Below are 12428 nucleotides of genomic sequence, written 5' to 3' on the forward strand. Positions count from 1 at the left end.
GTGCTTTTTGAGAGCACAAAGAAGCTGTGTTATAGAAAGAGCCAAGGCTGAAGCTGGTGCTACAGCTCTCCTTGGTAAAGTCTAACAGTCACCCAGTTAGTACTGGTTTTGAAAACACGAAAGGGTCATGAAGAGGAGGTGAGGCTTGACACTGTGATATGCCATGGAAGGCCATTAGTTAAGGTGATGACTCCATTTTTCTTGATGGCCCAGGACTTAAGAGGTCATGCAAAGAATCTGGGACTGGGCACCACGAAAAGAGCCTATGGAAGGCTCTGGTGAAGCTTAGTTGCAGTGAAAGACCCCAGTACATTGGAAATTCCAGTGCCACTGGATGATCACCAAGAACAGAAGCATCCGTGGTAAGGATCAACCTGAGGTTAGAGTGCTACAGAGGGCAGAGCTGGAGACGTGACCTCAACTCTTCGGAGGAGCCCAGATCATGTGTGGGTCCCAGATATTGAAGGAAGAAGCTGGAACATTGAAGTCGCCTTGGAGACATACAGATGTTTGAGATGCCAGAGCCATGGACTCTCTACTGAGGAAAGCTGCAAACACGGAGTGCAAACAGCACAGCAGGAAACTTTTCTTGCAATCAACAAAGATCAAAAGGGAGTTGGAGATCTGAAGACCACGTTGACATCAGACATGGAGATGCAGAGTTTAAAGTTTACCCAGCTGGGTTCCTCTCTAGCGCGGGTGTTACAGGTAAGTGCTTGGATCAATCTCAGATGAGACGTTCAACTTTACACTGAACATTTTTAAGACTGCTATGAACTATGGGAATTCTGGAAGTTGACCTAATGTATTTTGCATTGTGCTATGTCTAGATGTGGCCCCCATAGTCTCATAGGTTTGAAGAAGCCTCTGGAAGCCTCAGAGTGGAATGTGAAGGTTTGTATACGCTTGGCCCAGGGAGTGGTACTATTATCAGGTATGGCTCCTTTGGAGTAGATATTTGCTTGTTGGGTCAGGTGTTTTGCTGTGGGTCTGGCCTTTAAGACCCTCATCGTAGCTGCCTGAAACTGAGTATTCTGCTAGCAAACATCAGATGAAGATGTAGAACTCTCAGCTCCTACAGCACCATATCTGCTTAGATGCTGCCAGGCTCCCACCTTGATGATAAGGAACTGAAAATTTGAACCTTTAAGCCAGCTCCAATTAAATGCTGCCCTTTATAACATTTGTCTTAGTCATGGTATCTGTTCAGAGCAGTGAAACCCTAACTAAAAACTTCACATAGATGCCTGGAAGTCTAGATAATTAGCATGCAGACCCCATAAATGTGTCCCTACATATCTCAAGAAACACTTTGTTCAGGTATGATCCATTGCCACAAATAAGGAACACAATGAAGGACAAACGTCCATGGAAGGGGCTGGAGAGATGGCTCATCATTTGAGAATTTGTTTCTCAAAAGACCTGCAGGGCACCTAACAATCCTCTGTCACTTAAGTTCCAGGTGAAACCCAATGACCCCTTCTGGCCTTTGGGGAACAGCACGCACAGACCTACAGAAGGCAAAACACTCATAAAAATAAAAAAAATCAACAACAACAACAAACAAAAACAAAAGCGCCAAAAGGAGGGAAAAACAAAGGAGAAAACTCATAGGGCACCTTTGCCTGGATATTTGGTCCAGCTTTTAAAGAAATCTAGAAACTGAATTGTAAACTATGTGGTCTGCTTGAGTTGAAATCCCAAATGGAACATAGTACATTGTCAAGAACAAAAGTCACCATCCTAATCAAGAAGAACAAGAAAACAACCAACCATAAAAACCCTATCCCCTAAAAGCTCTTGCAATTTATTATCTCTTCTGTGCAGTTACAATTGATATCATGTTTGAAGGAAACCAAAAGCAAGCAATTCTGTTTCATGACTGCTTCTATACTCCCTATAATATTGTTTTATTTCCTGGGAGATACTACAGAAAACCTGAGGAATATCCCATTTATATGTTCAACACTCTCATCCACAAAAGAGTATATTTAACGGTGGCTAAATATTTGATAAGGATACAGCATTGATAATTTTTTCATCATGAAGTTGGTATTCAGAGTTGGACACACAATCTACACTGAAAGTACAATTTTCTTTGTATCTCAGTCTGACTGGGAAGTAATTATGATGCCCAATCCCTGTGAGAATGCAGAGATCCATCTCTGCCTGAGAGCTGTGGGATTTCAGATGGTTACATCACACTTCAATAAAGAAGGTTCTTAAGAGTGACGAGTTCGAGATCACTGTTTGATTCACAAGGATACATTCGATTTACTCAAAAGTAACAGGACACAAGGATTCAATATCTGCGGTGTAGATGGTCTTGCTGGCCTCCTCACAGAACCTCTTTCCCTCCTCACAGGATGCTTGCAGTTCAGTCTGCTCCACCAGCAGTTTTCTGTTCTCATTCATCAAAATCCTTACATTCTTCTTCAATTCATTGCGTTCATTCAGGAGGTGGAAGTTTCTGATACTGAATCAAAACAAATAATGGTAAATCCCAGGCAGTTTCTGTTTGCCTGCCACTCCTGCAAGTACAATCATCCCTTCAAGGGCCCCATCCCCAGGCATCTCCAGAATAGAGCCACAGTTTGCGTGTTAGCACCAATTAGAGGAAGGTCAAATCCCGAGTCTGCACTCCATGGGAATCAAAGTACTTCAGAAAATCCTGACACTAAGACGGTATATGCACATCAAACAAGAGGAAATGGTGCATATGGGTGCTTATGTGTTCATGGTATTCTAAAACCATTGGCAGGTGGAGGGCCAATCCCCTCTGAGGGATGATAGAAGACCCAGCAGCTATACAAACTTTCCATGTGTTTCTCATGGACCACAGATCTTTTTTCAAAGTCATAGCTGGACAGAAGTATTTCCCGCCTAGTGCTGGGGTCTCCTTTCTGTCAGTGACTCACCGGTAGGAATTGTTCTCTTGTGTGAGCTCCTTGTACTTCTCCATGGCATCACTTATCCAGTTGGTCATCTTAGGCATATCCATCGTTCTCATCTCATGTTGGGATTTAAGCATTGGCAATTCAACACTCAGCCTGTTTTAGAACATGACCCAAGGAACAAATAACTGTCTGAACTCATTATTTCAGAATTAGATGAAGTGTAAATAAAAAATACCCAATAAAAAATTCAAATTCAAGGAATGGGGGCTAGGGAAGAAAGTGGAAAACTCAAAGACCACAGCAAAAACACAACAGTGAGACTCAAACCATCACTCTCCCATAGAAAATATTTCTCTGCAAATCAGCACACATTTGTTTTGAAATAAGGGCTCCTTAAAAGGCTGGTGAGATACGGTCCTACAAAGACCCTCTGTATAGGTGGGGGGAAAGTCTGAGAGCTGCATGTTTGGGAATAACAAGTGCCAAGAATTTATTCCCACAGTGACCTTTTCTAGGTCACAATAAACCATCCTTGGATAATTAAAAAAAAGAAAATAAAGTTCAAAGCAGGAAAATAAATAAATAAATAAATAAACAAATAAATAAATAAATAAAATTAGACTGCTCTCTGGACTACCTAAGCCCATTTATATGACACAAACTTGCTCCTTCCTATTGGTTCTGGTTAAACTAATTATCCTGGGCATTGGACGGCAGAGCCAGGGGACCAAATGGACGGAGCCGACTTTCAAGATCTGGTCAGGTCAGCATGAAGGAATTGAACAGTTGTGTAAGAAGTATAAGATGTTTCCTCCAGTCTGTGCCACAGCCTTGGGTCCAACAGAAAGATGTGTGATGACATTTCTCTTGTTTTGAAAGCAGGGATTCTCAATCCTTGTTACATGACTCCCAGAGGCCGTAACTACCTTTTATAGGGAAGAGGATTCATAACACCTCCTCCCCTCAGGAGAGCCCTATGTGCCAGCAAGGTAAACAGAAGGAGCAAAGTGCTCTGTTGATCAATGACGGCCTCCACGGACTCATCACTATCATGACCTGCAAACTGTTCATCAAACAAATCCTCAGACCCAATCAAAGGTCCCAGACTCCCTGATCCTGAGCAAAACACACACAAATACTTTCACATCCATCCATACATACCAACCCATATACAAACATAATTAGAATGCCAACTTTATCATAAAGGTGCCATAGAATCAGTGTATAACGACCAAAATCAGAGTAAGAGTGATGACATTCAGGCATTTCATTCACACACTTAGATGCAGCAAGTGTGACCAGGTCCTTCCAGCTGTTGAAAAAATCCAATCCAACTCCAAGGAGCTCAGGGTCAAGTACAAGAGAGGTTGACCCTAAACACACAGCACCTAGCTTCTCTCACAGGCCAGCACCTGCCAAGGCTCCTTAAAGTCCAGGATGAGAGGTGAAACACTTTCTGGATGTGAGGAAATCTTGGCTTAGCAGAGAGAGCACAAGACAGTCAGTAGGTTACAGGGCATAATGACTACCTGTAGTTCAAACCATCATTGACATAAAGGTCCAGGTTTCGAGAAAGTTCATCCCGCTCGATTTTACACTTCTGGATTTCAGATTTTAGTTCCTCCAATTTCTTTATACGCTTTTCATGGTTACTGATGAAATTTTCTGATGATGCCTTCTGAATAAACCCTGTAGATAGATAAACACAAATGAATGTACATATTGGATAGCCCATGGGTAGAAAAGACCATTCTGAGTCTCAAAATGGAGGTTGAGGAAGAGGAAAGGCTGGAGACTTGTTGAATCCCTGAAAGAGAAGAAAAGCTATCTCTAATGTGGACTCTTAAGCTATTTCCCTCTTCCCAACCTCCATTGCCATACATAAGCCTCACTCACTATTACATGATCCCTCATACTGAAAGATAGAATCTACCTCAGACATAAAGATTTGGGACATTGTCAGCAGATATCAGACGTGGAGCAGGTAAATCCTGGAGTTCACAGCACCATCAAACCCTAATCGTGTGTTCAAGCTTAAAGTGTCTGCGACCTCAATTCATGACTAGGGGGTGCATCCTTCCTTGTTCTTGTCATCACAGACTTAGTAACCTACAGGAATCTAGAGGATGAAGTGCTTCAGCACCCAACCATGAATGGGCACATTGTTATCCTCATAGGGCTTCCTCCTGGCACTCCTTGGCAGTAAAATTAAAAAGCTCATAGAAAAGAAGCTGCAGGCCTGCCAATTCCTGGCTCTCTGTCAAATTACTCATCAGGACTCTTGACTCTTGGTCTGCAATTGACAAATTCCAAGGCTCCTGCTTGTAAGGCCGACTCCTGAAAGGCACAGCTCAAACCTACCTCCTGGAGGAAGTTCCCCGACTCTACCCAGTACTCACTGTGCCTTCCCCAGAATGATTTCATTCTTCTGTACTTACAAGACAGGAGGCCAGCTTTCTTCTGCCTCGGTCTGGTCTCTCCTTGATCTCCCCTCTCCTTCTGAACTAGCTTGAGCAGCTGGTGAAACATGCCTGTTTGTGAACCCAAAAGGCACTGAGGGAATCCCACAGGCAGTTTGTGTCACCACAACACTGGTGACGTCACAGAAGATTCTAGTGCTCTCTTAGATACAAGAGATTGTCCAAGGAAGACATTACTGATGATGTCACTGGGAAGTTCTATGGCCTACCTGCTACCCAGCTCTCCCAAAAGCAACCAATTTCTATGGGGCCCTTTTCTGCAGCCTCTCCTGTGACCCAGGGAATATCCTTTGGCAACTTCTCCTCCAGAGTTAGATATTTCTCTCTGCTTCATCAGATGTCATCAATGCTCTTGATGGGGAGAGTTGATTACAACCCTGAATTGGAGAAGAGATTTTTGTTGGTATCTAAATCTCTAGGGACCACAAATGAGGACGATTTCTATCAATAATAAATCTACACCTGAGACGATGCACATACATACAGTCCAATTCCCAAAGTTTTCCTGTTTCCTAGAGGCCAATATATTTCTCCTATAATTTTAATTTTATAAAACCTGGATAATATTAGCTTATTGTGCATTCCTTGATAGCCAGTACTATTTCCACATACACGTCCATGTATTTCACAAAGTCAATGTTAATAATCCTACTTTTTTCAATAAAAACTCCCTTCTCTTTGGAATATAGGGGATCAACTACAGGGTAAATATAAAATCATAAATTTCTGTCCCTTCTTTTACATATTAAGTTGGACATCATCCCTTTCTCAAATATAGCCAGACAATTAAATTGGTCATCAGTGAGTAAAGGTCAACCTGGACTGCGTGTTCCTACATTGTAGCCCGACAGCCATCACTTCTCCAATATCTGTCTTCCTTAATTTCCAAGTCCAGGCATGAGGATATTGGGGGTTGCCCCTTGATACTTTACTCCTAGCAAACATAAGAATCAGCAGGATGGGCAGGGAGTCGAAGGGCCTGAGGTCAGGTTAAACCTCAATTTTAGTGGGTCCATAAGTTCAGGGGAAAGTCCATTTGGCATTGTCATCTGTGGCTTCTGTGTTCTTCTCCTAGGTTAGCTCAATCTGTGCTATGACGCCTCCTAACCTCACAGATGTAAGAGTCAAAAACACGTCTGTCTTCTCTGGGAAGGGCTTTGCCTCTGACTCCCACCTGGAGTTGGACAACATCGCTATACAAAGCTCAAAACAGAGGTGTGGAGATGATGGATGCTTCAGAAGTTTAGGGTCATTTCTTCCAAATAAGGCACATATTTTTCCAATGTAATTTTTCCTTTGTTCTTTCACTCTTGGTGGCTGGCTTCTTTCCTGGCCTGAAGTATACTGGAGTCCAATCTTTTGGATGACTGAAGCATCTTTTTTTGAGATGACAGTCCCACCAAGGGGCCTGCTGCATACAGGCTCCTATCACCAAGGAAGTTGTTGCTACAGAATCATAGCATGGTGGTAGCAGCACATGATCTCTCACAGTCTTCTCTGCTGCACTTGCTAAAAGAATAATCGGGTTTTTTTGTTTTTTAATATTTTATTGGAAATACCTACAATGCTGGTCAGAGTTGATACATGCCTTTAATCCCAGCACCCATAAAGTTTTTTTTCTTTTTTCTCTTCTTTTTTTTGCAATTGTTGTTAGAATTCCTGTTGTTTTCTTTGGTAATTCCCTCTATTTGCTCTGTACCTAGAATGTTAAGTCCACACTCTTCATGGCCCTATTCTTCATGGTAAAGATTTTGCTCATACCACCCACACCACACATGATCACATTATTTACTTTCAAAGAAGGAAAACAGGCATGAAGAAGAGAGTTAACGTGTATGGTCTCAGGTAATCAACACATCATGAGTGCAGGATGGCATCCTAGGGTTTTGGATTACCCAAGCTTCTGGTTTTGAGATTGACAGGCCTCTGCAGAAGTCTCCAGTTGAGTAGCAGAGAGTCTGGAAAGGCTGAAATAATGGCTTCCCACGCATGGAAAAGGCTGCCCTTCAGTGCCTCTGCAGCCTGAGCAGAGGTCTACCAAGAGCACAAGGGCACTTGACCAGAGCTGGTAAGGGACTGCCTTTTGGATGATCTGTGAGACCTGGATGAACAGAGGCCTCCAGAGTCCTGATAAAGGGAAGGAGAGTCACATAGATGTGCTGGAAACAATCGATCTTTGGGCTGCAAGTCGTGCATTTATCTTTGCTGTGTAAATAGTATTTGTAAGTGACAGAGGCATCCTACTTTATCATGTCTAGTCACTCTAGTTGTTAAAGTGTTAGCTAGTGTAAACATAGTAGAGTTACTACAACATTACACGGTGTCCCATTTTGTTAAAGAACTTTATTTTATTTTTTATTTATACATATTTTACTTATTCACATTGCAAGCTGCTCACTGCCCCCTGACACCCGGTTACTCTCTCCCACAATCCTTCCCCAACTCTCCTAGTATATTCTTCTCTGGGTGTATGAGGGCCAGCTATCACAGTAGATCCCTTCTTCCACCAAAGCCAATTTACCCTGTCCTGGGGCAGGTGCTGAGGATGCTGGTAATGGATGCCTTGGGCTTTCTTCATGCTCCAATTTGCTGGCTTTGGGAAGTTCATGCAGATCTGTCTGTGAACTTGGTACTTCATATAGACAGCACACAAGAAGCACTGATTTGGATAATGTTCTTGAGAGTATATTTCAATCAAACTTACTCCCACTAATATCCTAAGAATGACAAAGGTAATGGGACACTATACATCTATTCCAGGAGTTTCCATTTCTGAGAGCAGCAGAATAGAAGCCCACAAATTGGCAAAGTTAAGTGAGGTCACACAGGGGACCTAAGAGCACACTGCTGCTTTCCTAGAGTGTATCCTAGAGGCTTATGGTATCTATACACCCACAGATCCATATGCACTGAACACCAGGCTATTCATTGCTTTTGTCACTCAGTTTGCCACAAATATTAGAAATCCCAAAAGTCAGAGAATTTTGGAGGTATGAATAAGTCCCAGGGGCTGGAGTAAGCTCAAAAAGTCTGTGACAACAAAGAACTGAATGAGAATCAGAGAGACAAGATGCTCACCAAGACCATAGTCGTATCCCATTAAGAAAATATGAATAATAAGCCACCAGGTGAAAATATAAAGTAGGAGGTCAGAGCCCTAGAAGGTCTATCCTTTGCCCTCAGGGAAGCAGCCATTATCTCAGCCATTCCAGGCCCTCGGCCACACAATCAGAGACTTCCCCCAACAACTCACTGACCTTGCTCAAAGACCTATCTGGGCTTCTCCCTGTAGAATAGGACATGCAGAGTACTTGAGGACCCCGCCAAGAGGTCTCCTCCACACAGGCTCCTTGTGGGCAAAGGAAAATGTTCCTGCGGAATCTGCCATGGCAGCAGGAGTTTCAACCAGGCTGCTCTTAGTTCCAGCTCACTGGATGCAGGCCTGAGGCCATGGGGTGTCTTGGAAAGGAAGAAGCACACACTACCTCACAGCTCCCTCTGCTGGCGACTGCTAGAACTGTGATAGGACGTGTGTGTTTATTAGAAGCATCCACAAAGCTGATCAAAGTCAGCACACGCATTAATCCCAGGATTCAAAATTTATGTTAATCGTTGATGTTCTTGTTTTTTGTTTGGTTTTTGTTTTTAATCCCCCCTCCACAGCTAATTGCTCTATACCTAGAATATTAAGCATATGCTCTGGAGGGACCTATTCATGTTAGGCGATGCTTTTTTTCTTACTAACCACTCCACAGATGATCCCATTATTTACTTTCAAATAAGAAGACAGTCATAGAGAAGTGACAACCAGTATGTTCTCACAGAAGAAACACATCACGACTATGGAATGGCACCCCAATCTTTTGCATTTGTTATGCCTTTTAATTTTTTTCATTCTTTATTTGTTTTTAGTTACATTCAAATGTTATAGCCTTTCTCTGTTTCACACCCATATCCCCCTACCCCATCCCCCTCACCCTGTTTCTCTGAGGGTGTTCTCCCCCCCACCCAACACTTCCTGCCACCCTGCCCTGACATTCTCCTACACTGGGGCATAGAGCCTCGCAGGACCAAGGGCTTCTTCTCTCATTGATGCCCAACAAGCCAATCCTATTCTACACATGCTGCCGGAGCCCTGGATCTGTCCATGTGTACCATTTGAATGGTGGTTTAGTCTCTTGGAGCTGTAGTTGGTTGGTATTATTGTTGTTATGGGGTTGCAAACCCCTTCAGCTCCTTCAATCCTTTCTCTGCCTCCTCCATTGTTCTCAGTTCAATAGTTAACTCCAAACATCCGCCTCTGTATTTGTCATGCTCTGGCAGTGCCTTTCAGAAGACAGCTATATCAGGCTCCTGTCAGCTTGCACTTCTTGGTATCACCAATATTGTCTGAGGTTGGTGGATGTATATAGGCTGGATCCCCAGTTAGGGCAGTCCCTGGGACGGGTAGCCTTTCCTCCAGTCTCTGCTCCAGACTTCATCTCCACACTTCCTCCTGTGAATATTTTTGTTTCCCCTTCTGAGAGGGACTGAAGCTTCCACACTTTGGTCATCCTTCTTGAGCTTCATGTGGTCTGTGGATTGCATCTTGGGTAATCTGAGATTTGTGGCTAATGTCCACTTATCAGTGAGTGCATACGATGTGGGTTTTCTTGTCATTAGGTTACCTCATTCAGGATCATATTTTCTAGTTCCTTCCATTGCTGTAAGATTTCCATGAAGTCATTGTTCCTAATAGCTGAGTACTACTCCACTGTGTAGATGTACCCCATTTTCTGTATCCATTCCTCTGTTGAAGGGCATCTGGGTTTTTCCCAGCTTCTGGCTGTTATGAATACGGCTGCTATGAACATAGTGGAGCATGTGTTTTTGCTGTATGTTGGAGCATCTTTTGGGTATTGCCCAGGAGAGGTATAGCTGGGTGCTCAGGCAGTGCAATGTTCAATTTTTGAAGAAACTCCAGACTGATTTCCAGAGAGGTTGTCCAGTTTGCAATCCTACCAACAGTGGAGGAGTGTTCCTCTTTCTCCGCATTCTCACCAGCATCTGCTAACACCTGAGTTTTTGGTCTCAGCCATTCTGACTGGTGTGAGGTGGAATCTCAGGGTTGTTTTGATTTGCATTTCCCTGATGACTGAGGACTTTGAACATAACAGAAAGCATTTTAAGAAATGATGCTACCCTAACTGGTGGTCTGCATGTAGTTGAGTGCCAATTGATCCATTTCTATCTCTTTCTACAAAGTTCAAATCCAAGTGAATCAAAGAAATCCACATAAAACCAAACATGCAGAAGCTAATAGAAGGGAAAGTGTCACAAAGTTCCTAGAACACATTTGCACAGGAGAAAGTTGTCAGAACAGAATACCAAAGGGTCAGGCTCTAAGATCAACAGTAAATGTATGAAATCTCAACAATCTGAAAACTTTCTTTAAAGCAAAGGACACTGCCAATAGGACAAATCAGCAAGCTACAGATTCGGAGAAGAGTTTTACCAACCCTACATGTGAGAGTGTGCCAAAATTAAAAATAAACAAAATACTCAAAAAGGTAAACTCCCAGACAACCAAATAACCCGACTTTTAAACTGGGATAGAGAGCTAAACCAAGAATTCTCAACTGAGGTATCTCAATGCCTGAGAAACTCATCAAGAAATGTTCAACATCCTTAGTTATCAGAAAAAGGAAAATCAAAACGAACCTGAGATCCTTCATTACACCAATCAGAATGGCTAAGATAGAAAACTGAGGCAGCAGCAGAGTGGGCTGGGATGTAGAGAAAGTGGAACACTCCTCCATTGTTGGTGTGATTACTAGCTGTATAGCCACTCTGGATATCAATGTGGAGGATAATGGGAACAATGCAAATAGCTTTACCTGAAGACCCAGCTTTACCACCCACTTCAGCGCATATACTCAAACCTGATCCACATATGACAAGGACGTGTGGATGAATATGTTCATAGCAGCCTTACTCATATTAGTCAAATGCTGGAAACAACCACGATAGACCTCAACTCAACTGAGGAATGAATATAGAAAGTGCGCTCTATTCAAATAGAGGAACAGTACTCGGGTATCAAAGATGAATACACCAAGAACTTTGTAGGCAAAGGGATGGAACTGGAAAATAGTGAAGTAACAGAGATCGAAAAAGACATAACATGGGATGTATTTAGTGACAAATGGATGTTAGCCCAAAAGTTCAGAAGACCCACTATACAATTCATTGATCACAAGAAGGGTAACATGTCAGAAGGCCAAATTGTGGATGCTTGAACCCACTTAGAAGGGGAAGAACATAATCATGGGAGGCAGAAGGATGGAAGGACCTAGGTAGAGGCAGGGAAGGATGGACAAAGGGTGGGGGGAGTAGCAACAATGAAAAGAGACAAGAGAGAAACCCAGAGGAAAAGTGGAATAAATAACAATAAGCATCAGTGGTGGGTGGTGAACTTGGGTAACCCAAATGAAAAATGAAGAAGTCAAAATCTTTTCATTTGCAGATGACGTGATACTATTTTTAAAACTAAAAAATGTATCACCATCTCTCTTTTTATTTTCCTTTTCTTTTTTTTCGGAGCTGGGGACCGAACCCAGGGCCTTGGGCTCGCTAGGCAAGCGCTCTACCGCGGAGCTAAATCCCCAACCCCAATATCACCATCTCTTAAGACTGATAAATACATTCATAAAAGCACAATACAATGGGAACACACAAAATTTCTTAGCCTTCCTTTATGCCAATCCAAATCATACCATGAGAAAATCTGGGAAAAATTCCCCTCATAATCATCTGAAAATATAAAATGAAATAATGTGGATTGAAATACTTAAAATGCAAAGACAAATATGAATTAGTTAGAGGTGATCCTAAATAGAGACAACTTGTCTCTAAAAAATTAAGTTTCTTAAAGCTGAAAATACATTCATTAAAGTAGTAGAATGCAAAATAACACACAAAACTCATTATCTTTCCTGTATACCAAAAACCAACTATGGGAAAGAAATCAGGGAAATATTCTACTCAAAATAGTCTTAAAATATATAACAAA

At 42.4% G+C, this 12428-nt stretch overlaps 3 protein-coding genes across 3 annotated transcripts in view; all 3 read right to left on the reverse strand.

Annotated features, from left to right (window-relative positions):
- Window positions 1-12428, reverse strand: part of LOC148000713 (uncharacterized) — a 99154-nt gene that overhangs the window by 38605 nt on the left and 48121 nt on the right. The window lies entirely within an intron of this gene.
- LOC148000714 (disks large homolog 5-like) overlaps window positions 1-12428 on the reverse strand; it is a 122379-nt gene that overhangs the window by 20040 nt on the left and 89911 nt on the right. The window lies entirely within an intron of this gene.
- On the reverse strand, window positions 1969-5495 carry LOC148000715 (disks large homolog 5-like). Its single transcript, XM_087586967.1, has 4 exons — window positions 5336-5495; window positions 4427-4586; window positions 2919-3050; window positions 1969-2476 (listed from the first exon to the last, which is right to left on the reverse strand). Exons 1-4 carry the CDS (start codon window positions 5424-5426, stop codon window positions 2275-2277), a joined length of 585 nt encoding a protein of 194 aa, XP_087443093.1. The 5' UTR covers window positions 5427-5495; the 3' UTR covers window positions 1969-2274.

The sequence above is a fragment of the Rattus norvegicus genome, chromosome 15 (genome assembly GCF_021556685.1).
Source record: "Rattus norvegicus strain SHRSP/BbbUtx chromosome 15, alternate assembly SHRSP_T2T, whole genome shotgun sequence".
Taxonomy (NCBI): domain Eukaryota; kingdom Metazoa; phylum Chordata; class Mammalia; order Rodentia; family Muridae; genus Rattus; species Rattus norvegicus.